Source organism: Oxyura jamaicensis, chromosome 19 (assembly GCF_011077185.1).
Source record: "Oxyura jamaicensis isolate SHBP4307 breed ruddy duck chromosome 19, BPBGC_Ojam_1.0, whole genome shotgun sequence".
Taxonomy (NCBI): domain Eukaryota; kingdom Metazoa; phylum Chordata; class Aves; order Anseriformes; family Anatidae; genus Oxyura; species Oxyura jamaicensis.
Genome location: NC_048911.1, coordinates 8,258,668 through 8,284,865, shown reverse-complemented (window position 1 = coordinate 8,284,865; position 26,198 = coordinate 8,258,668). Strand labels below are relative to the sequence as shown.

General features: G+C 41.9%; 2 protein-coding genes across 2 annotated transcripts in view; both read right to left on the bottom strand.

Moving 5' to 3' along the window:
* Positions 1-889: 889 nt before the first annotated feature.
* On the bottom strand, positions 890-18,811 carry GDPD1 (glycerophosphodiester phosphodiesterase domain containing 1). Its single transcript, XM_035342842.1, has 10 exons — positions 18,585-18,811; positions 14,467-14,509; positions 10,199-10,334; positions 9,497-9,542; positions 8,188-8,306; positions 7,472-7,561; positions 6,280-6,413; positions 5,090-5,149; positions 4,422-4,473; positions 890-3,821 (listed from the first exon to the last, which is right to left on the bottom strand). The coding sequence occupies exons 1-10, from the start codon at positions 18,718-18,720 to the stop codon at positions 3,699-3,701; spliced, it is 939 nt and encodes a 312-aa protein (XP_035198733.1). The 5' UTR covers positions 18,721-18,811; the 3' UTR covers positions 890-3,698.
* Positions 18,812-19,252: 441 nt separating this feature from the next.
* The window catches only part of SMG8 (SMG8 nonsense mediated mRNA decay factor), a 7,463-nt gene continuing 517 nt past the window's right edge, over positions 19,253-26,198 (bottom strand). Inside the window, exons 2-5 of the mRNA XM_035343263.1 lie at positions 24,523-26,170; positions 23,448-23,593; positions 22,175-23,050; positions 19,253-20,486 (exon numbers count right to left, since the gene is read on the bottom strand). Of these exons, the coding sequence (XP_035199154.1) occupies positions 20,289-20,486; positions 22,175-23,050; positions 23,448-23,593; positions 24,523-26,170 (2,868 nt within the window). The 3' untranslated portion in view covers positions 19,253-20,288. The remainder of the gene's footprint in view (positions 20,487-22,174; positions 23,051-23,447; positions 23,594-24,522; positions 26,171-26,198) is intronic.

Sequence of the window (26,198 nt, the reverse complement as noted above, 5' to 3'; positions counted from 1 at the left end):
ATTCAGCATGGCTACCCGAACCACTAGCATATATAATAATTCTCAAAGCATTCTTAAAATAAGCATTTATTGGCTCATTTTAACTTGCTGTTCTCGTCCACGCAGAAACACAGACCCTATTTTTAAGTTAAGCTGCTACAGTCCTAGACAAGCGGGCAGAATCTTTAAATGTAGAAATGCTGATGGCAAAAACATATGCAGAGTGTCAGCTCTCCTGCTGTGCCAGCTTTGGCATTCAGTTACAGTTAAGGTACTAGAGAACACCTTTTTATCTTCCTCTACCAGTATTACACAAGACCTGTCTACTTCAAAATGAAAAACATATAGTACAGCTTCAAGAGTTTAGTATATAATGTGTACACTTCCCTGCTCTTCTCTGATCTTCCATTTTGACTATATGAATTTGCAAATGCACAGACAGGCTGTGCTCTTTGAAGCATGCCATGCCTCTTCTGCAGGCACACCTTTGTTTGGAAGCAACAGCACACACTGCAGTATTGAACAAGCAAATTCTCTACGATGTTCTCTAGCACCACATACAGACTACTTCTGATCAAGCTTATCTACTACTTTCTGTTTTAAAATGAACCAAAGATAAATCAAATAGGAATCGACTTCAAAAATTTTACCTAAGAGCTCATTTGCTCATGGCAAAGGCATGTTTAAATCCCCTGCAGGTTTCATTTAGCTGCAGATGCTATAATTACTTTGAGGAAACCAACATAATTGCCAAAAAATTCTAGAAATTTTAGCACATTTAAGATGTCCCCATCTTTTGAGCAACCATATCCACATAAGAGACCACCATCAAAACTTTGAAATTTACAACACCATAAACAGTAACCTCAGAAATGATCATTTCAGGCAAAGAAGTCACAAGAAAGTAGTATTTAGTTTTAGATCTTTTATGAGCAAAGATGTTTGAACGTGTCACATTTCAAGAGCATCAATCTTTCTTTACAAGAAAAGAAAAAAAATCACTTCATAGATTTTGAGCTAGAGAGGTCCACAGCATTTTCTGCAAATTAAAAGTGCATGGAATACATGCATCATCCTTCGTACATACAGTATTCTGCAACAGGATTGAGAACACAGTAAGTGTTAAACAATACTTAGAGATAAAATTACCTGAAGAAAAAAAAAACTCTCTCCTTGGAGAGAGGGATTAACTGAACATCCTCCTGGACAGCTGTGCAAGATCAACAAGTGCTTTTCTGTACAAAGGGTTTAATAAAAAAAAAAAAAAAATCACACAGCATGTTCTAGAACATTCAAAACAATGATTTGATAGAATAAACATTCTACGGTTCCCTCAATTCCGTATTGTTTTGTTATGGACAGTTACCATGGCCCAAACCCTGTGAACGGGTGCTCAGATTCATGGCTTCATCCTTACATTATTTGTCTCAAAAGATCAGATTTTAGCTCTTGTACTGGAATTCAAACGGGTGACTGAATAAATTTGGCAGTTTTCCAGCACTGTGCCCCTCCCTCCCACATAGCTGGAACTTACTCAAATTTCAGATATTAAGTAGTAGATTTATCAGAGAGGTCACGTGTAGTCAAAAGCTACATCGGACGTAGGAAGACTAGTGGTTGAAGAACGTGTTGAGCATCTTTGACGGCAGAAATTTCCAACACCACTGCTAGAGTGAAATAGGCAGAAGATTATAATGAAATAATAAAATTAAATCCATATTTTAATAACTGTTCTGTCATTCAATATAGGATAAAGCAAAATAGTTTACTTAGGCAGTGATGAGGAAAACTTGAGAGAGAAACTAAATCATCATGCGTCCCTTGAGACATCAAGTCCAGAACTCAAGAGTGGCACTTTAAGATTCAGCTTTTCCTATCCTAAAAGAAGTTTTAACATCTAAGCGCTATTTGGTAGCGTTCTCTGAAACCAGAGTTATATTTGCATCTTTATGAAGGTGTGTGCATTGGAAATTTGATAGCAAAAAAAATGAGTAGAAAAAAAATATAGGAAGGAATTTCCCTTTCCTTAAACGGACATCACACAAATGTGATTATCCATCCAGATGGACTTGACATTCCAGCACAGACAGGCATAATGAAATAGCAAAGATGCTCCACGATTACAGGTATAGGTTGGAGTCTTGTCTCCCTGAAGTGAGACAAGAGCCCTTCCAAATCTGAACTAGCATGGGAAAAAATAATAATTACTTAAAAAAATTTATAATAAGGAGTATATCTTGCAGTAAATATACTCTTGTTTCTGGCTATCATATTTATTATTAAATTAGATCCTTTTAAAGTGAAGTTTGTCTAAGAAGTATATGATATCACTAAACAATAGTTTTGTTCCAGCAGTATCTGATGATTAAATGACTGAGCTTTGTGAATACATCATTGTGATTAATTAAGCTAAAATAGGTAAATTCTTTCCGAAAAACCCTAACACTAACATAACACCAAAACACACAGGCATTGCAGGCTCAAATCTGTTTGACACACACATAGCATCTGTTCACAGTGACAGAACAGCGTTCAGCTTCCAGAAATACATTCCTATCCATCCCCATTCCATAATACCTGGGGATTCCTGGCTTCTGCTGCTAAAGTTACTCCTGCATCCATGCCCATAAACTTCAGGAACATTGAATGTACTTTTGTGGAGAGAAAGGACTAAAATTTACACACATCCTAGACTGACACCTGCTCCTGTAGCAGTACATACATGAATCTGATTTGGGTGAATTCATTTAAAACAAACCTTACGTTGTTCCTAAAACTCCTGACCAAACAAAGTCGTCTTTGGTCCCTCACCCTGAAAACAACTTCCCATTCATCAAGCCAACAGATGTTAAAACTATTAAAGTGCAAAAGACTTCTAAAACATTGGCTTCCTCTGTGAAAAGACTATTTCAAAGTACGTGTAATCTATATTTAGTGTAATTCTCCTTTCTGAGAAGCGAGCTGCTACCATGCCATGGCAGCCTGACAGGCAGGTCAGAACCAGGGGCCATCCTAGAGCCTTGCACTGGAACTCAGCGTTAAACCCAGAAGCTGGCTTAAATTCTGTACCTAGACCTTGACCGGTAAGTCACAGTATTACCATCACATCAAAAAGTGGTCTAAATACAGCCACAACTCGAGCTCAATGTTCTTATCAGTAAGAACAGCTAAGTAAATCTACACTGAGCAAGTGACTGTCTTTACTGACTACACTTGACAGGTTAAACTAACTGGCCATCCACAGATCCTGCCGTCTATTTCTCCTGTGCATTTTTTTTCCCTACAAGTTATCTGAAAATTAAAAGCAACACAAGCAATATATACACAAGGGTACACTTTCAAGAGTTCTTTAGTTTCTGCACACTAGAATGTAACTGGAGTAATTGACAAGTCTTTACATCTGCTTAGGAACACTCGTGACAGTGTGACAGGTAAAATAACACTTATTATCTACAGGTATCCTATCCAGCAACTTTCTTCTTAACCGTAACTATTAGTGAAGTGCACCTTTGCTAAATGATCTATTTACAAACGTAAACTATGCAATTAAAGTTTTAAAATAAATAGACAACCTTTACATTATGTAGCAACCTGACAACAAGGTCAAGGATCACCCAGTTATATCTTTCAGACAAAATGATTTGCGTACGTTGCTCAATTATTCTGATGACATTCCTTGGCTGAATCTATTCTGCAAGGTCTTCCTTGTTTTTCTTTCCTTACGCTGGATAATTGTGTAAAAACTCCTTGAGCTTTGTTGGATAGTCTGTCATGACTCCAGTTGCTCCAAGATCAAACGCCCTCTTGTATTCTTGTTCTTCATTCAGTACCCAAATATACACCTGCAATACGGAAGAGAATAGAAAAAAAATTACAGAAAATACTCAAGAAAAAAAAAGGTGACAGTTGACCTAAATTGTTTTATGTATGATAGAGATGATGCCACGTATATATAAAATGATTAGAGTGCAATGCAAATTAGAGTGCAAATGATTAGAGTGCAATTTTTTAAGACTAAAAAAGTCTTAAAGGGATTTAAATTTTTTAAAACTTCTTCCAAACCTATAATTCTTCCTTCGAAACTACAGAACTGCAAATGTAACAGCAGAAGCTATTGTTTAGGAACCAAAAAGAAACTTGCAATGCTAGTAACAGAACAGACTTGTATTTTGGAACACATACTGCCTACACCTCATAAACAAATCTAAAAATTGGCAAGTTCCAGTTTTGAAAATCTAGGTAGGTTTTTGTAAAATATTCTTCCAATTGGATGCTACTAAGTGTTTTGGTAACAGAAAACTGAGAAATACATTTATTTTAAATGAACTACATAGGCAAATTAATTCTGGCAGACAACATGAACCCATCTCAAGGCCATATCTGGCTGGTTCAAATTCTCATTAGATCAAAAGCAGATTTCCTTTAGTTTTGCCACACTATACCTGAATGCCCCGAGCAGTGAGGTGGTCAAAAAGAGCTTTCCTCATTAGCAGTCTGCAAAAAGGAGAAAAATTTGTTCAAGAAAGTTTTCAACATCCGTTGACGTTCTGTAACACTTTTTTCCACAGAGCACTTCGATTTAATGGTTTCTACAACAAAGGGATTTAAACTATAGAAACGTAGTTTAAACAACTCAAGGCTGCCTAACGAGCATATCCAGAAATTTGCATTAGCTACAGATATTTGTATCAACTGTCCTGAAAAACAAATTCAGCGGGCACCTCCTCCCTTGTACAGATACCCTCGTAGGATGGCCAATGAATCAATCCCTTTGCTTTCAGAAGAATTTATCCTTCACACCAGAAGAAGAACTACTAAACAACAGAAACTAAACAGAGCAATCAAGAACTATTTTAGGTCAAACTGGAATATTCCCCACTGTAACTGTACCTCAGTATGTTTCAATGTATGAATAAATAAGCATACAGGAACATCAATGAAAGATTTGAATATGATTTATGCTGCACTGACAAAAATGTTAGAAGAAACTGAAAAAAAAATATCACAACCTATCAAGTAGTTGGAGCAATAAATTACTCTTAGTTGCTTAAGCCAACTGTCGATGTATAAACAAAACATGATTAAAAATTTAGTAAGATTAAAATCTTACGTGTCAGCTAGCCAGATAATAAATTTCTGGCTTCTTGACATCTTCTGTGGTTCTTTCAGCCTGTTGAGGAAGAAGAAAAAAAATTACCAGAGCACAGATTAAAATGTTTGGATGTTTCTGCAAAATAAATAATTAAATAAATAAATAAAGAATTAGTCTTGTAGTTTCTCAAGCTAGAGCAGTAATTGCCCTATGACTCCAGGACAGTAACTTGGAATTGGGTTACACCAGAGAAATGTGCTACATTTAAAAGCAGCAGCAGAGACAGATATTGAGCAGCACGTTCAGTAAGGTACAAGAAACAAAAAGCACGTGAAGTCTCATATCCACCCTATTACTGACTTGCCTCTTGGCCTTAATCACACTAATTTGTTCTCAGTTTCCACATCTAAGAAAGAGGAAGAAAGGTGCAAAAATTAGTTATTTGTACAGCACTGCAACAAATTACTGTTTAGATGGCATCAGCACAAGCTGTGCTGTGAAGGGAACTGCTGTCCCACCTGAAAGTGGTATTTACAGAAAATGCTGTCAATAGGAAACAGATATACACAGACATCCCACACTATCTATCCATAGAGTAACCGCGAGCTGGCTAGAAACAAGTTAAACATAGAGGAGCAGAAAATTTGCATAACTTTCACTTATGAATACACAAAAGTACCTAAACTAACAAAACAATACACTAATCTTTTGAGACAGACACTGTCAAGATGACAAGCATACACTTTATAGTCTCCCCTTCCACCTAAAGGACAAAAGTGGACTGACCGAATTCTACCTCTGAAAGAGAGGCATCACTGAAAAACTTTTAATGTGATGTGGTCAAACTATCACTGAGAAGAGTGGAATCATAACTTAAGCCAGTTACTCAAATAGGCCTTAATACCCCTTTATTTTTTCATGAAATGAAAACTCATGGCTAGGACTCATATTTCTCCAGATTCCATTAAAAAAATCAATATTTTGAAGAGAACTTTAATCCCTTATCACAAATTCTGACACAGCTCCTTCAGAACGTACTAGATCACTATCTACCTACCTATTTGTGCAGTGCATTTCCCTTAGAAACATTTTATTTCACTCTTTATTCAGCCTGAGGCCAGTGACTCAATCAGTGCTCAGGCTGGCACTATCATGCACTAGATTCTCTATCATTTCAGTGCGGCACCCACCAACCAACTCAAACTCACTTGAGGATGATGGAAGGCATAGGAATTTCCAAGAATTCTTCCTTGAAAGGAATGAATGGCAGCAGACCAGTGTAGAACAGGCCAAGAAGCAGGAGGACACGTTGCAAACAGAAGATGATGGGAATATCAGCATTCTGCAGGAACCAGGAGAGAAAGTTTTTAACTTATCTTGGCAGACTGTTGAATTTGTTGCAATTGAATTTATTCATCTATGCTTCTTTAAATTTTAGTGCTTGCACCTAAAAATTGCCTAAATTTGCACTTAAAAAACACCCAATTGCCTACGATATACATGCCACTGATATTAAATTGCTCCTTCTGGTAACTTGTAACCCAAATTTTACACAATTTGAAGGGGCAACCATAACCTGAAAAGGTGAAGTCTCAGTAGTTCCAGCACTGCTTCTGTTACCTGACATTCAGACTGCACAATACCACGCAGCATTTTAGCTCTGACTCATATTACCAAAAAGACCAAGCTGTGCTTTGATACAGAACTTGCTACAGTTTGGTATTACATCAGCTTGCTCCACAACAAATTTTAAAGTAAGCTGGTTTATGAATCAAAACATTTGAGCGCTAACGAACAAATACAATTGTTGTTCAGGTAGCAAAGCGTTGTCCTGCTTCAGAGCACAGATAAATCAGTACAGTATCTGTAGTCTTAACTACATTGATTTTAATCACCTGCATAACTCCTATGGACTAAGCATAATTTTAATTTAATTCTAAATTGTACAGTTTCATAGCACAAAAAGGAATAGAATGTATAGCTGTAAAACAGCTTCAAACCTATATATATATGTGTGGCAACTGATGTCCACATCCACTACTTTCATAAAAAGAACTACATAATAAGCAATCCTTCTAAAATTCCTTTGATAGCAGATGAACAATGTGCAATACTGGCACTAGGAGGTCCTGGCATAAAAATGTTAAGATCCCATATATTACAGAACAAATATAAAATGTGATTAAGCTTTATTCCTTAAATGTTTTATTGCAGAGTATATGACTTAATTGTGCTTTACCCTATTCTGCTTATTACACTGTTACAATAAATTAAGTGCAAAACTGATCATAACTAAAAGTCTGGCGTAACCCACTCAATCCTGATTTACAGGGTGCTTTTCTGTACACATCACACTGTAACAAGCAGGCAAGAACAAAGCTTAGCTGGATCCATTCTTACCTCCTTAAGACACTTTGATACAACCTCGTAATTGACATTCCCCCATACCGTCAAATGCTCTCGTTTATACTGACTCACCAGCTCTGAAACCTGCAACACAGAACAACAACAAAAAGAAACCTGACGTATTCATTGAATATTATGTGCGGAATAACTTAACTGCATCTCTACTTGCTAATTTTCAAGTATTTGAGTCATTTTAGAAAAGATAATTCTTCTACACAATCTCCCATTTTAAAATAATTATTCTACTTTGCGTTCAGGACAAGAGATAAAAGGAAGTATCACTACACCTACAAGAAAAACTGGATGCCAAAATAGTATCTCACGGAAAGCAGATTTCCTCTTGCATCAGAAACGCTGGCCTTTACAATTGCACCACGATTTTATGCTGCATTTATAGGCAACGGTCCACAAGAAGACCCTTCATATGAAGTACACAGCAAAGGTGTTTCTAGCAGTTTGGCATCTCTTCAGTAGTTTTATGTTGAGATAAAAGGTCAGCAAAGAAAGAGCTGTTCACTAGACATCCTGCACTAGATCTCTGTCTTCTGCATTACTTCAGATGGGGTGCAAAATCTAACACGTGAAGGAGGAAGCTCCCCAAGAACACAGACCTGAGTGGCTCAGACTGCTATCAACTCCAAAAAACTCTTTTCTTTTGGCATTTCAACATCACATGACATTGTCCCATTTAAGTGCATCTTTTCATGTACCTTTTTGATCAACACATTGTTGTTCACTTTGATGTCAATGTTGACAGGAGTTTGTGGAAATGCCTCAAACACCTCTTTCAGGAGAGGAATACGGTTATCTTTTCCCTCACAGTGACATTCTGGGGAAACAAGACAGTTGTCACAGCTGTGACCTTTTATAATATACTGTAGATAAAAGCTGAGATGTCAAAGCACTTGTCGTCTTAAAAGTTAAAAATAACATGGTTCCTAGAATTAGCACATTTTGGAAATAATAATAATAAAAAAATAGCCAAAAAAAATCCACCAACTTCACTTGGATAGCTGTAGTTAGTTATGACAAGCTCACTTCCGTACGAGAAATGCACTGAGCTATTTTCACATTTAGGGTCGAACTATATGAAATTCAGTTGTTATTTTGCAACAGCAGAAGTGCAGGCATTATTAAAATCCTGATCTAGCCAACACGGGCTCAGTTACCACACACCAAATGCAATGAGATTAATATGAAATGAGAACAAATTAGAATAATTTTTCCTTCTAGGAAAACTCACTGGAGAAGCACACTATGTGAAGGGAACAGATGGCAAAATACCAAAACGTTAGTGCTTAAAACTACTTGTGGCTCTATGTATTGCTGTAGATAAACAAAAGATGTACAGGTGTGAAAATAACATATTGTGGAGCTCAACTTGGTACATTTTAAATATTTTACAATTTTAAAACTTTTTTTGCACACTTTATTCACATTACAGTCCCAAGAACCACAGTTTTCATAAGAAAACAGGTTGATCTTTTTCAAGGTTTTCCTCCCTTTTAGCAATATTTATACTGATCTTTAAGTCATACGTCCAGTAACTACTATACTCTTAATTCACCCTCCTGAAAATATCTGTTTCATCTGACATCTCTTATTCAAGCTCAGAGTGAACCAGCACAACGGCATTTGAATTGTAAAGAAATTGCCTTTGCCTTCTCTGTTTTTGGAACAACAGATTTTTAATCACCACCCTCTGAAGAGGTCACAGGGGAACTAGAAGGCAGCTGCAAGACGCAGACAAGCAAACAACTGAGATGTTTACTTGGAAAAAGATATCTTACATCTTAGATTTAGTCACTGTCAACTGGTATAAAAAAGTACGTATTTTAATTTCTAAAGCTACCATTATATTTTGACACTTCTCTTATCTAGATACTTAACATTTCTCTTATCCAGATACTGATAGATATAAATACACACTTTTCTACTCCCTTTGCCAAAATAAGGAATTGTCATATGTATATTTAGTTACTGTAATTGTGAACTCAAACAGTAAAAAAAAAACCTTACCTTTCTGAAATGTGACATCCAACTTGCAGAGATATGGTGGAAGCTCCTGAAAAATAAAGAGGAAAAAAAGAAGACTAATTTAAATGCAAGGATATAATCATGACTTTTCTTGAAAAAGACCAAGAAAATGTCATTCATAAGGGATGTAATTTACCTGTAAAGACAAAACTAATTCTTTTTATCTCTCGCCTAAAAAGTGTTTTTGCAAGTGTAATGTTCATTCATAGTTGAATTATTTGGCATTCTTGGACTAGTGTTCCCTGCAGCTGAATAAGGCAAAATGTTTCCAGATACCCATCTGAAAGTTCTGAGAACTCCACTTACATATCAGATGGAAAGACAGCTCTGCAAAACAGGCTTTTAAAACTCTCGGTGCAGGTAGGATTCCTCTGCCAGCTTTGCCCATTAAAAAGCCAGTCACAGGAGAAGGAGCTCATTGACTAAGCTTCCTTTGTCACCAGTATGGCAAAACAGGCCCGCCTCCAGAAATCCATTCATCCACACTGCATTTGGATGGAGTTAATCAGCCTCTAGAAGTGTGCCTGTTTTTTATCCCCTGACTACATGGGGAGCCAGGTTCATGTTTTTTAGGCAGACAAGATGAATCTTTTCCTTAGGTTTTGGATACTAAGCACACACCCCCTTCCTGCCTGCCCCAGCCATTCTACAAACACAGTTCTAAACACTTTTTCTTCAACTTACGGAGTATTTGAGGTCGGATATATTGACATCGACTCCTGTTGATCTCTTCAGGTTCTCATCATGGGACACAACCACTTGCTCATCCTTTGTCAGGTGACAATCCAGCTCCAACATGTCTGTTCCTATATTAACTGCACTGGAAGCAGAGAAGTCTGCCTTGAACCACACGTGCATTTCATACAGGTCCAAGCGTAACAGATACGTGTTATTCAACACAAAGTGCTTTAGATGCTTTATGATGCAACGCATCCTCACAGCCTTACTGCCAAGCAAGAAACAAATAATTCTGTTGCAGCAGAAAGCTGATGCAAGAATAAACAAAGTACTATGAATCAGAGACAGGATTTGGGCTTGGGAGCCTTGGCTCTGCCTTCCACAGAAATGGAACGACATTTCTGTCTGTTGCAGCCTACCACCTCAATACTGAGACACCTACTTCTACAGCATTGTTACAGAATTTTGAGCGTGATGCTCATCAGTATCAGCACATTTATCACTAGAAGACACAAGGGCTTGTTAAAAAAGCAATTCTGTAGTAAGCATAAACAACATGACAAGGATAGGAACGCCTTTTTTACTTCCTCTTAGTCAGGAATGGAAGGCTCAGTAAATTACCAATAGGATGTTCAGGTTTTGGGCTTTTTCAGCTAGCAAAACTATGTATTTTAAAAATAATTTGATGTTTAATGATTTTTTTTTTTAAACAGCCACTTATATTTTTCAAATAAATGCTGCTGAATTAGCTAGTCATGTTCAAATCCACTTTCTAAAGTCCTAATCCAATCCCAACTTCACCCTATAGAAGCTTAACTAATAGGAGAAGGGGCAGAGCAAGCAGAAAGCGATAGTAATACCGAAGAAAAAAGTACAATAAACCTCCCAAGAGGAAAAAAAAATAAGCTTTCCTCTAATGAGAAGCAAATCGCTCATTTCATTAGAAAGGTACTCTCAGAAGGTATCATTCTAGCAGAGGGCTGAACGTCTCTGCCCGAATTTTGAACACTTCAAAACACAGGGCTGCTCTTTCTGAACAAATCCTTAGTATCTGTGAGTACCAGGTGACTGCAGCAGCAGCCTTTTCCTTAAGAAAAAGTCTTTATTGACTGCAGAAGTACAAGCGTGCCATAAACATTTACAAATGCAGGAAGAAAAAAAAAAAAAAGAAGAACATCCCCCCCACAATTGTTTAACACAATTTCTGGTCCAGCTGGGATAATGTTCAGGAGGGGGATTGTCAAATTAAAGCACTTTGTTAACTGCTTTCCGGTGCCACTAATTAGGAGGAAAATAAAAATCCTATTAGGCAGCCCCTTCTGTGCAACCCTTCCTCCTGATGAAAAGCATCTCCAACTATGCTGCAGGAGATGTGCCAAGTTTGTAGAAGACACCCCCATGCAGCACCATGTATTACCATTTAACCATCAACGTTTATTAGAAATATTAATGCTTAAAAAGTTCAGGACTGATGCGGAACGGATAAGGGAGAAAAACTACTTGCCTTGTTAATGAATTTGAGAATTTGCCAGGCTCTTACCAGTAGCCTGCTGCTAAGAAGCTTCCTTAAAGTGCTGAGTTTTTCCAGCTACAGATCAGTTTGTTCTGCAGTTCTGTACTAACCTAAAAGACCCACAGTGCTGCAGAGAAGGTTCAGTCTGGAGAACATCTGGAGTGAAATGTGTTCTGATCCAACCGCACCAGAACTCCAGTTGTAAAGCAGACTCATAGCTGCAAATTCAGATGGTAGAGGTCTTTGCTCGTTTAACTCCAACTGTCTTCAGACAATGGAAATACCAGGAAATACTTAAGAAACGCCTTACCTCCGAAAATAATGCCTTAGGCAAGGCCCAAAGTAGCACAATGTACTGAGTTTATAAATACGAAGTTAACGACATACATTTATTGCTGTAACTGGAGTGTTTAAAACTCTCTCTCTAAGCCCAGTATGATCATAAATGTAAATACAGTAAGATAAGAAAAATATCTGGAGAGTTTACTTAGCAGCTTCCTGTCAAGACAATGCTAAACTACATTTGCACTAGGGACAATTAAACTTGTAAACAAAATATTAAAACATCTTTTATGCTACATCTCCAAATCCTTTAAGACTCTACAGATGGCTCCTTTAGTTTACAAAGAATTATTCTACAACCTAAAACCACTGCAGAAGCATTTAAGTACAGCATAAAATGATTACAACCCAAGAAATCTACAGATGTTTTATCTACCAGGCAAACAAAAAATACTGATTTGGGTACAAAGAGCTAACAATATTTTCAGAATATTTGTTAAGTTATGCTGACATAAAACTGGAAGTTACCAAAAAAGATTTTCTCCCCTACATCCCCCCCCCAAACACTTTGTTTACCTACTAGAATCATTTCTTTGTCATCATGCAGCAATATTAAATATTCTACAATCCCTTCAGTGCAAATAGCATACATAAAGCTACCTACTTGCTAATAGTTCGGTTACTACAGACCCAGGGGGGCAGGTCATATATTCCAGACAAGCATTCTCTCTTGGATTCCACTACATCAATGGTCAAATATGCCTGCCTGCCCGAACCTGCAGAAACAACTCGTGCAGGCACACCCTACTTGGCTTCACACAAAATGTGATGGGTTATGAGTTGGTTTATACCAGCCATCTGAGCCAATCCAGATGATTTTTCATCACGTGGATCACCAGTTTTCTACCCAATTCCTTTTGCTAGCTCACTAGCGGAGATGGCAGTGAGACGGTGAGATGACAAAGCCTTCAGCCCTTCGCAGGGAAGCCAGAACTCTCTCAATTGTCTAATGCAAGGTAATTGCTGACTCTGCTTTCTGCGGAATATGCCTTTATCATTCAGCCACAACAATCTCAAAACAAGTAACTGGACTTTGCTACTGGCAGTTGTGATCCGTTTAAAAAGTGGACCTCAATGCATTTGTTACACCATGGCTGTAAAATAATTAAAATGATCAGAAGAGAAACAAACACCTGTAATTATCGCAAAGCCTGACTCCTAGTGCAGTCCTTACTGTCAGTACTACAGCCTACCTCTGAGAATGAAATAAAAATAAGTTGTGCTACAACTTTTCTTCTTAAGAGCCCTCTGCGTATAAAGCCAGTACGATACTAAATCAAAATTAAGAGATGGTTAAAAAATAAACACTTTCTGGAAAGTGTAGTAGGAGAGCTGAAAAGAGGCAGGCCAGCAGGCATAGAACAGAAAGCTGTGCTAAGCTTCCATGGAGATAGAAAATACCGCAGCACTTTCAATAGCCCTGTTTGGTCGGGAAAGCTGGCATTACTCAGCCTGCGAGGAAGTGTGCAAACTGATGAGGCTACTTAGCACAAAAGAAAATTAAAAAAAAAAAAACAAACACACAAACAAAACAACAAAAAAAAGAACAAAGAGTAGCACACAATTCGGTCACTACTCTTTGGCAGCCGGAATTTTAGATATGCTGCTCTTTCAAATGTTTTTTGAGAACACTGATAGAATTTATTGCTTCTTAAATGCTGGAGGCTTAAAAGGCTTTCCAGTACCAACTCAATTTTAAAGCCCTAGATAAGAGGCTTTCACACACTGTGCAAATGAAGTATGTGTATGAGGTGAAAAAACATAAACAATTTTAATAACTTTACGGATGGTGTATTAAAAGTTTGTTAACATTAAGACTGCAGTCACAATACTCCCAGAAGACAAGTGATTAACCTTCTTTACAGAGGAGGGAGCTGAATACCATGAATCTGTGGGGAATCTAAGAGATGTGCTTGCAGCCATAACAGCAGTCAGCAAGGTCATCAGACCACCTGAAATCCAGCCTCGTATGCTAATTAGCACACTGGAATAGACCGTGATCTGAAAGACCTTTTGAGAAACAGCAATTTATCTAGGGGAAAAAAAGCGTACGACATTAGTTAGAAAAATAGCTTTATAATGACAAATTAACAGATGCAATCTCCATTAAACACGGAAGCAATATTGTTCCGTGTTTGATTAGCAAGAGGAGGAGGTGGCCTCAAGAGTTTTATTTGCAAACCCCAGTCTGCCACATTACCACGTATAAATCACAGTCTCTGGTTTCCCAATGTCTTCGTGTTTAAATTGGAGTAATGTTTAGCAATCCATATAAGTCATTCGAAGGAGAGACGACTTTTAGAAATAGGACACTGTAACCCAAACAACTGATGGAAGCCCTGTCTTTTTGTGATTACTTCACTCATTAATGACACGATGACACCAAGGAGCAGACATTGTTGGTTTCATTTGTACTCACTGGTGAAAGGCTGCCATCGTGTTCTCCAGATTCTCTCCAGCACCTAAAAATAACAAAAAATAGAATATGAACTAAATCCTTTGCCTTCCCTCAATCCCAGAGGAAATAAATACAAAATTAGTGGATTAAAGATGTCCATATTTTGAAGAAATATTTGGGGGAACGAGTATGAAGCTAGAGTCAGAAAACCCAGCTGCTGCTGACCCACTGGAGAGACCCAAGAGAAAGGACTTTGTCAAGGTAAAACAATAAGTAGTTATCTTTGCTTTGTGTAACACTTTGAATATGCAAATCAAAGTGTTTATTTTCCCAGCATTTGGGTGTCCTGTTTTTCCTTAGAGGCACTGTAATTTGGCTAAGACAACATGCTCCGTGGGCACAGTAAGGGCACTATGCATAAGGGCTACTTCAGAGCTACTGAGAGGAGTAAGAGGGAAGGTGACAAGGGCTGGGGGGAGAAGGCTCTGAAGCTGCTGTTCCCTAAACACGTAACCCAGTTGACAGTCAGAGAGGTGACAAAGAGGCCTCCTGAAATGGTACAGTTGTGTCAGTAGAGATTGATGCTGCTGGCAAAGAGAGGTCTCATACACCAGGAATGAAACACATCAACTCCGGCGAAGAAAATAAAAGACAAGCAAATTATTTCTTCTCTCAGGCAGGAATAAACTCTGCAACCCAGAAGCCATCATTCTCTACATAAACATTTTTGAAAAATCAGCCTGGTGAGGGACTGGAAAAGGTTGTGTCTTCTTCCCGCCTTGGAAAACATGCAATACTCTAAACCGAAACGCAAAACAACTTCAGGAAGATACACGGAACGATGAGGATATCCAACTACCCTTTGCAGTGACGAATGCCAGGCTTTGTAAACAACAATTACAGAAACTCCAATAAGGCCTTGCCTATTAACAAGGCTTCACCATTACACACTTATCTAACGCTGTGTTTAGCTATTTAAAGTAACGCAATTCTGTGCACACACAACTGGCAATTTAATATTGTTTTTATCAGGTTAGCTTGCACTGGTAAGCTTACAAAGGATTAACTGACTTCGAATCAAAATGACAAAACCTCCATGGTTTAACCTTAACCAAGACGGTAAATCCACAGCAACTTCTGTGATCAGACATTCACCAATGCTTTATGAAGTTTGATTGCAGAATTAGGAAATGGCTGAGTGGCAGAAGCAACCTACGAATAAAAGAGCACGAGAATCTCATCAAATACTTCCGATGATTGCCTAACAGACAGGAAAAACCTGTGTAAGACCTGAATGATTATTTTTTATTGCAGCTAACTTATAACTAAAGTTTTAGGTAACTTGTTGGTTGTGACAATACAGGCCATACATCCTGAACTGCAAAGAAAGGGGGAGAAAAAAGTGATCAAGGCATTACCCTAACATTTCTGGGCAGAAATTTACAAAATTAAAACTTTAAATGACTGCTGTAACAAGTTGCGTGTTAGGGAGGTAGATGTGGTGAGTCAAAGCTGCTGGTAACAAAAAGCCTGACTTGAGTTCTGGGGAAAAGAGGAAAAAAGTTTAGAGATGAGCTGAAATGGGAGCTGCAAATCAGCAACATGGGTTTCACAAGCCACATTCAGGAAAGGGAACTACAACAAGCAAGCTTTGAAAGCACCACTGTGAGACACGTAGGAATCAGGCAACCACTGGCTCAAAAAAATGACCCTTAAAGTTTCTGGTGTGTCCCCCCGCAGCGCAAGCAGTGACCACCACTAGGAAGAATGAGACCATGGCTGGAGCACTGCGTCCAGCTCTGGGCTCCCCAGTACAAGAAAGGCATGGATCTACTGGAGCGAGTCCAGAGAAAGGCTGCAAAAACTAAGGGATGAGAGATTCTTGCATACAAGAATCAGAGAGATTCTTGGCTGAGAGCACTGGATTATTTAGCCTGGAGGAGCTCAGGGGAGATCTTATCACCATGTATAAATAAATACCTGATGGGAGGGAGTAAAGACGCCTGAGCTGAGCCAGACTACTCAGTGTTGCATGCTGAAAGGACGAGAGGCAGTGGGAACAAGTTGAAATCCTGGAAATTCAGTTTAAACATAAGAAAAAAACACACCAAAAACACACCTTTTTTTTAATTATAAGAGTGATCAAACACTGGAGCAGGATGCCCAGAGAGGCTATAGAGTCTCCATCCTTGGATGTCCCCAAAACAGGGTCCTGATAGGCCTGCTGTAGGTGGCCTTGCTTTCAACAAGGATATCAAGACACGACGATCTCCAGAGATCCCTTCCAATCTCAACTATTTTTTGATTCTGTAAAAAGCTCAGACGGGCTGGATATACACACTTATGTCTGAGAATGCTACCCCAGGTCAAAGGCTCGGCAATCCACGCAGCTGGCGTTGACAGAGGACTCTAGCAGAGTATCAATATATCGTTATAATTCTCAGACATGAGCAATTCTAAAACTATGCAGAAGTAAAGAAATAATTCAGGGATACTTCCACAGAACAGCTATAACCTGAGATAAGAAAATTCCTGCATGAAAAGAGAAGGAAAACCAAGCCCCACAGACTTACAAAGCTTCACGTGCAAAGCTTTATCTCAGGGAGGACCATGACAAACAAATTAAGTGTTACCTCGAGCTCCTAACTTCACTGGAGTAATGCAATAGGAAACCTGACACTGCATCTGAAGCTACAGCATGACTAAAGCCTGATGAGCACCTAAGTCCCACAGGAATTTAAGTTACAAGATAAACACTACAGAGGGTGAAACGTAAGTGATCTTCAGCCTCATAGTACCCAGTGAGCAAAAGGCTGCTGAGTTGTTTAAGGAATGCACTTCTACCCTGGGCGTACTTCTCCCTATACCTGCAGACAGAAGCAATTTGAAGACCTCGGACTTTGTCTCTGAATGCCTAATGAATAATAATCCTCCCTTTAAGTAAGGCTTTTCTACTGTTCTAATGGTGCTTAGTGCAACTGGCCTAAACGCTTGCATTTGAGGCTTAGGGCTGTATATCTTAACTAAGGTCATTGCAAAGAAGTGAGCACAAAAGAAGATTAAGGTCACACCAAGTTCCTACAAAGTCATCCACAACTTTGAAACGGCTTGCAAATTAACAAGCAGGTAACAATCAAAGTTAAGAACCTTTATGGAATGAAAAGCCCTGGTAAGTAACAGCTAATACGCATATTCCAAACCAAAAGGTGCATTTATGCTATACATAAGACTGTGAGCTATAACAAAGGTTAATCCGTCTCATAAACCAACTGAAAGAAATCCGAGTAGTAAAAGCTCAAAGATCAGCTCTAATTTTTGTGTTTGAATAATTCAAGGCATAAGGACAATTGACTAGACCTGTGATCAAACACTGCATTAACTGGCACTAGAAACATTTAAGCTCAGCACCCGTCACATCTTCCACACAGTTCAGAGCAAAACGCTTACTAGAAAATCTAGAAAATCGATTGACAGTATTTCCATGAGCTGAAAGGGGCAGCAGGGAACAGCTCAGAGCTGATCCTCACCAGCACAGAACAGGAAGATGCCATTTGCTCCATTTTTTCTTCCCAATACTTAAAGGAGGTAGAAGAAACTTCAGAAGCACCTTTTAGCTATTTTATAGAGAAGCGACCAGCCTGCCCACCAGGCCTTGGAGGAAGGCACACGGAGGGGCCAAGATTCACAAAATGGGCTCAGATTTACCACAGCACTGAACCAGGAGCTGTCTCCAACAGCAAGCAGAGCAAGGGCAGCATTTCTTCTGAAACCAGAGAGCAAAGCAGCTGGGCAGGCAGAGGCAGGACGGCAGACGTTTCGTACCTGAGCTAAGCAGCGGGCAGTATCTCGCTAGGAACAAAGATACCGTTAATGCAGAATTACTAGGAGGAAAGAATACCCCCTTCTGAGACGAAAACCATCAAGACCGACGCCAAACGAGCTGATTTCGGCCGACGCGTTTTGAGTTGGGTGATGAATTCGGCTTTGAAATCGAGCACCGGTCAGCAGGTGGCACCTAAAATTAGGCTACCGCAGGGAGGTTGAAAGGGAGCCCGAGGCGGGCGTGAGGGGGCCGAGGGGAGCCCCTCAGCGGCCGCAGCCTCCCCCCGGCAGGGCCCCGCTCCCCTTCCCTCACTCACCGCCGCGGTGGGAGATGTGCCGGCAGCGGAACCGCTGCCGCTTGGGCCGGTGAAGCAGCCCCGGGCACTTGAGGAGAAGCGCTGAGGTGAGGACGTAACCCCCCAGCGTGGACAGCAGGTACAGCGTGGCCGACATCCTGCGCTGTTCGCCGGCAGAGAACCCGCTTCGCTGCCCGGAGCCGGCAACTGACGAGGCAGAGGCGGCGGTGCTGAGGTGAAGGAACGGCTGGGGAACGGCTGCCGCTGCGGCCGCGCAGCCGCACCGCCCGCCCTCCGCCCCCGGGCCGGCAGCGGGCCCCGTGCGCAGGCGCGGGGGTCCCCGGCCGTGCCCGCCCTTCCCCGGCCGGCCCTGAGGGGCTCGGCCCGCGGCTGCCGCCCCGAGGGGCTCAGTCTGGTCCCTGAGGTGATTTTGCCCCCACCCCCCCCGGCGCCCTCACGAGCGGTTTGTAACGGCTGACAGACGTCGCCCACTTCGCTCCCTCCTCACACTCTCGTTTTCTGTAGTGCTTTTTATTTTATTGACCGTGCTGGAGCACCGAGCTCTTGGCAAAGTGGCAAATTTAACTCGTTAAGGATGGTTAGAGGGGGTACTGTCTTCTTGGCAGGCAGAGGGAAGTGTTTTCCATGCACCAGCGATGACTTACAGCAAGCAGAAACCAGGTCTTGAGTCCGGTCAGGTGGTACAATTATTATTACAAGCTGGCAAATTAAGTTTTGCGTGCACTCTAATTAAAGACAAATATTCTGGAAATTAAATTAGGTCTCAGGATATGGTCGCCTAGCAATAATACATGTTACCTCGACAAAAAGTTAGGAGTTGACTTTCCACGACTAATTTCTCATCACAGACATTTGCAAAGCTCTGCCAAGTTAAGCATCATGTCACGCATTTTTAGGATAGTCACGTAATTACCAGAACTCCCATAATTTGAGATTCACGCTAGGCCAAAAGCTTCCTTTCAGCAACCCAAAGTCAGTTTAATCACAAGTCAAGCTCTACTGACAACTTAAGCTGCAGGTGCTTATATTGAACAAACTTCAGTGCTTTAGTTTTCACAAATTTACCAGCAGGTTTAGTTTCCAAAGAGATATGTCCTTCCAAAGTAGGAATTTAGGTCAGCTTTTTAACAAAATCTGATCTATGAATACAAATTCAGTAAAATATTTTAACTTGGTACAGAAACAAGCAGTTTCTGGCTATGCTAGTAATACAAATTCAGAACTGTAATATTTTTTTTAAACAAGACCAAAGGTGAACAATTTCTCACATCAACACATTAAGAGCATCAATTCTTTACAGAGAAATAGCTTGCTTAGAAAAAGAGATTTTGCCCATCGTCTCAATATAATACAGGAAAGTCTTGATTTCAGGCAATGGTCATTTTTAAGTATTCCTAAATAACTGTGTAGAACGACACGATGGGGAAAAGCATTATCATCAGAACATGTAATAATATAGGCTCAGTATGATAACCAGCTTTTATTTTTTACATACAAAAATTGAATCAACAGAGGACTTACATTTTTTTCTTGGATTCACTTTTCCACTTTGATATCTGACTATTTCCAAAATGTGTTCCAGTGAAATACAGTGGGCTTCACTAGATCACAGTGATAACTGTTAGGTAACAAACACGAATCAAAAACCATAATTGGGGTTGAAGCCAGTCTTTTTAAACTAAAATCAATCTACCAGAACAATTCTTACTGTGTAATTGCTTTCAGTATTCCTCGAAGGACTTTGTAACTCATTAATTGCTGGCTTTCTTTTGGAGGGAAGCAGGGTCCACGTTCTGTCACGTACGCATAAGGAAATCTAAGTACCCAGAGTCCATCAGCTGGAAGGGTTATTTCCTGTTTCTCAGGGTAAAATACAGGGCAAGGTGGTGGCCCTGGCTGAACCTGAAAACAAAAAGGAAATGGGTAGATAATCAAACATCATCAGAATAAAAACTTAAGAGCCAAATGAATCCAAGGAAGTCTGTTAAGTCTTTACATCTTGCCTATCTATAGTCAAGATCTTACCCACTTGAGCACATCCCAGGACACTGCTATGCCACTACCATGAGCAATCCACAAGATTCCACTTCTACCATTGACAAGATGCTGAATTTAAGGCTGCAGATGTGGCTGTCATTGGTAAGACCTCAACACAAACACAAGCCATGCCCCTCCGATGCACTAAACACCGCGCTATCAGGGGATTGCCAGTACTGTAGCACAGATGTGCCTGAACTGTTAACTAAACCCATGTGCTGAAGGATTTCAGCAACATCTTATATAGGTCATGCATAATTCATATTAGAAGATTGAGAAAGCCTTATGCACATGAGCAACTGACGCGTGGAACCTACAATGCATAGCCTAACAGATTTTCCAAGTAAACGCACCCTTAGGAGTCATAAGGTGTGATATAGATGTAACCTGGGAACGGGAAAAGAAGTATCAGCATAAACAAAACCTTCTTGCCTCAGTTCCAAACAATAACATGATAGATTGCTAATGGCATTAATTTTCTTCCACTTCATCCCACTCTCCTCTAAAAAGATAAATTGAAATGCTCCCCGCAGAGTCAGATGGCTGACAGTTTTCACACAAAAAACCTCAGAGATGAGTGAGGCAGGAGGACAAGAACAAAATTACCTAACTGCTGAACTAAATTGCATGCTTTTATAATACTGGTGGAATTTGGGTGTTGGGAGTCACATTTCAGTCAGTATTCTTCCTTTGACTTCTGAAACAGGTTCATATCTGAGTAGTTGAAGGTTTCCCATAAAAGAAGCCAATTCCATTGCTTTGTGATTCAGTATTAAGGATCTTGTAGCACTTCTCGAACAGCTAGAAGGGCTACAAGATGTTCCAAATTCGCTTCCCCTCCCACCGTTCATATGGAACGCATTTGGTACTGGCTCTTACTCAGTGACAATGCCATGCAATGAGCACCGGTATGATTTCTTGCCATATTCTAACAAATCATGACCACCTATGCACACGCTATTTCATACAGCAGTAACTGAAGGATGATACACCTGCCCATATGTTACAGCCTTAAAAAAAAGTGTAAATAGAGGTTTTTCTCCATTTCTTTAACACACATTTGAAATCAGGAAAAAAGCCTCCAACTTAGTGAAGAAAAAAAAAAAAGCAACACATTTTCACCTCCTAAATTCAAATGTAACAAATAATAATAACAAATCTCAGCAATGAGTCACTGACTTTTAAAATTATTAATTTAATTCTTCCACAGTCCTTGTTCACTGGTCATCTTTTTTAAGAAAGAAATTATTACAGTGCATATTCTGGGGTTACCTTTTTTTCCAATCTAAGAAAATGTGATTAGTTCACTCTTGATAAAACATTAAAAAAAAAACCTAACTTTATATGAAGGGTAAAGCTGGCATGAGCCAATCTTGAAGTTTAAAAAATACCTGTTTACAAAACAGATACTTTGGGTGCTTTTTGCAACTACCGCTTTGGAGAACTTGACTGCAGTTGTTCTGGGTTGGAAAGAGTTCCTTGTAGCACCCCGCTGACACCCTTTGCCTATCACCTTTGTGCCTTCCAGTCCTGCAGTCAATGTCAGTTCTTACCTGAGGCGTCAATGTTATTTGCAGTGGAGCATCCGGAACCACCACAAAGAGTCTCATGAACTGAGCGTAATGTGGCTTGAGCCCTCGTCCCTGAGTCGACGACAGGATGTAGAGCGGCATGTCAGAATTGAGGGCTTTGATGGCGGATTCCTTTGGCCCCCCGCCCATCACTTTCATGACCTTATCGGGCCCTGAACACATGAACCTCCTACCACGTGCATCTTCATATTCAAATCCTACGAACGCTCGAGCGATGTCATCTCTCCTTCTCCCTCTTCCCATCACAACTGCGCTTCTCTTTGCAGGAATGGCCTTGTTAGGTGCAGGCCAAGAATTGGTATCTAGATCTCCTTCATCTTCAGTTCTTGTCCTGATGACAATGTCCCAAGGCATTAAATAGTTTGTTCCCGGGATAAAGCCTTGTTGGTCCAGGCCCGTGTGGAAGTTATAAGCCTTAGCAGGCCCCAGCTTCACCAGTGACCAACTGGAAAATTTGGGCAAGAGGCCCTTGGGGCAATTAGAATGGAGCATCCCAGGGAGGTACTCGACAGTGGACGCCTGACGATCTACCAGGCTCGGCCTTTTCTCACTTTTGGAGTCCCCACTCTGCCCGTGACTTTCGGCATTGTCCCCTCCACCCTGGGCGTCAGGTGGGTAAGTGCCCAAGCTGCCCGTTGACTGACCCAGGCTGAGGGCCAAGCTCAGACCTGTGCTTTCTCCCTGAGTCTGAGGTTCTTTTTCTTTTAGTTTCTCAATCTCGCCTTCCGGAGGGGCAGGCGAGGACTCGTCCCTTGCAGGTGCCGGGTCAGGTGTGCTTGGCTGAAACACAGGAAAATTGATGTGCTCCAGTTTCCCACAGCATTTTTCTTCCAGAAGCTATGAAAAAGAAAATGCAGAAAAAGAAAATTAACTTTCTAATTTGTCCCTGGCACAAGCAAGTTCAGAGTCACTGTATTCAGCAAGTACAATTAGGGTTCAAGAGGCGTGTGCTATGTGAGAATCAAAGGGGCAGTGGGAGTACAGCCCATGCACAATGGGCTTCAAATTCATGTGAACACATGAAGATGCTCCTGTCAGCACAGAGTGGTGCAGACTGAAATTGCCCACGCAGCCCATCACGCAAAGAATTCCTGCTCCCAAGAATCTCTTCCCCAGGCAACTTTTACAACTTGATAAAGTGAAGAGGAAACTTATCAGTGGTCACTTCAGAGTACAGACCTTGCTGATGAAGCAAAAGCACTGCTTGAAGCAAAAATAGAGACTCAATAGTTACCTGGTAGAAGTCATAATTTGCTGCTTTGATATCAAAGGGATCATCCCGAGGAGCTTGTTTCCTTCCACAGTTACAGGCACCAGTGGAACGAGCCCGGCTGTTGTGGTACAGGATCGGAGGATTTCTGTCTGCTTCTGGCTTTTCCCCTAAAAGGGAAATCAATCAAACCCCAGATAAATTGCTCACTCATTCAAGTGGTTCTTTGATTCCCTTCATCCACTGCCTCCTCCTTGCTATATATGTAAAATTATTTATCAGCGACTCCTTCTCCCTTTCCCACTTTTTATACAAAGTTCCAGTGTAGATTTTAGCACTGAACTGAACCTGCTTTGCTTTTAGAAGCTTCCTAAAAGGCATAAATAGTTCTTCAGCCTGCAATACACATTTCAGTTTCTACTCCTTGACTGAACTCACTCAAGCTATTCAAGAGGAAGCGGAGGGCGCTTTGACTTTCCTGGAAATATTTTTTTTCTGTTCTCTGTTTCTTGTTGGAAGAACTCCAGTGTAACATCTCCAATCAGCAATACAGAATCAAAGTTACTGCTAACAGCAAACTTGTTCCTAAACATTGCTCAATGTAAGTGGGTTGGTGGTGCCTGTTTTACATTGCATTTAGAGGATGCAAGGGCTTAAAGACATGAGAAGAGTACTGGAATTTACGCCTTTATAACACCGACCAAAAAAGTCCCCTACCATCGGTGGCTGCTCTGATGTCCTAGTCCTCTACAATGCAAATGCATCATATGCACTCCCACCACGTGCAATAAGCTGCAGAGGAGGAGGCCTGAAATGGCCACGGAAGCTGAACTGCCTCCAAATCAGAACGGTCCCTCCTGGCTGCGAGTGGGCATCTCAGCAGGGCAACACAGAACAAACCTGCACAAGAGCTCTGCTGTAATCAATGACACTCAGGGAGGATGAAGCTTTAATGGTGCCAAGCTTCCACATTCACGTTCTTCCCATGTTTCCATCTCCCATAAACACACAAGAAGTGGTGCTCTCACCCTGAGACACGATATTTTAAAACAGGTACAAACTTAAACCGTGAGAATCAATCACAACCGAGCTCCTTTACCTGCTTTTGGCAGCAGATGAAACTTGTGCACGCAGTGCTGGTCAGTTAAGCTGCGCTCCTCACACAGCTGGTGCCCGTTGCTCCAGAACTTGTAACAGTCCTCGTTAAGCTGCATGGCGTACTTGTGGAAGGCCGGGCCGCGGGCGTGCTGGCTGTACACACGCAGGGCCTGCGCCAGCTGATTTTTATGGACCGTCATGGTGTAATTGTGGGGCAGGTTGGACTGATAGGCGCTGTGGGCCATGGGGAGGGCTTTCTGGCAACGGTTTTCAGAGAATTTGGTGTCTATGTCTAAATAGCCTTCCAAGACTTTGATGCTGCCCATGATTTTGGAGCTCAGTTCCCCAGTGAGAGAAGTCGGGTCGTCGTCTTTGCCTTCGATGGTCACTTCGTACAGCTTCAAAGCCGCAGCGACCCACTTCTGGTAGGTTGGGAGCTCAAAGTGCGAGGGCTGCGGGTTCCTCCCCACGCTGTCGTCAAAGCCCTTCTTGCTGAGCACCAGCTCCACATGCTGCCACAAGAACTCCTTGAGGGTGCAGTCCACCAGCTGCCCAGAGGAGCTGGAGCTGCTGCTGCTGCTCTCTGCGTAGAAGGACAGCTGCTGCCTGCCGTGGCGCATCATCTGATACCTCCTGGGTCCCGACAGCGTGGGAGCCAGCAGCGAGTCCGTCTCCCTCATGGTGCAGTTGCTCCTCAGCTGATCGAGCAGCATGGCCACTGGATCCTCGCCATCCTGGGCCCCGCCAGCCACGATGTACACAAAGGCCTGGTTGGCAGGCACGGTGAAGAGGCAGTTGATGCTCTGGTTGGTCAGCACCCTGCTCTTGCGAAAGATGCGGTAGATCTGATCCTCCAGGGCGTGCTGCAACCTCCTCTTGGGGGAGTGCTTCTTGGGGGGCGGCTTTTCCAGGTGGCCGCAGGGGTCCTGGCCCCTGCTCGGGAGGGGATCCACCTTCAGGGCCCCGTTGAGCTGGAAGAGGAAGAGGAGGCGTGGTGGGCACGGCCTGCAGTTCAGCTTCCACTCCTTGCCGACCGGGCAGTCCTTGATGGCGGCCTTCAGGGAGGGCAGCACCTTCTGCCGCAACCCATCCAGCGCCCTGAAGACGCGGTCATAGGTGATGTCGAAGGAGCAGGTGGGGTGCACCAGCAGCAGGATATGGCAGACGGAAAAGAGGTAGAGGAGGCTCAGGCAGTGCAGCTTCTCCTGGTGCTTCCAGAACTCGTGAGCTTCGGCATGGGGCAGTGGCCCGGGGCCTCCGGCCGCGCTCTCCCTGCTCTCTGCAGCCGCCAGGTCCCCGCAGGCCTTCAGCAACTGCGGCGTGTCGCAGATGGAGGTGAGCACCAGGTACAGCACCCTGCTCTCCTGGCTGTAGTACGCCTGCAGCTGGTTGTAGTCCTTGGCCGCCGGCTCGCCCTCCGACCCCGCAGCATCTCCGGCCTCCTCGGGCTCGGCCGGCTCGAAGAGGGGGAAGACCTGCCGGTCGCACACGGTGCTCACCAGGGCCGCCTTCTCGGAGCACAGCTGCAGCGCCGTCTTGCCGAAGATGCCCACCACGCACACCTCCTCCTCGCCGGGGGACGAAGGGGACGGCCCCGGCCCCGGCCCCGGCCCCGGCCCCGGCCCCGCAGCCGCCGCCCCGCCGCTCCCCTCGGCGCCGGCCGCGGCCGCCAGCAGC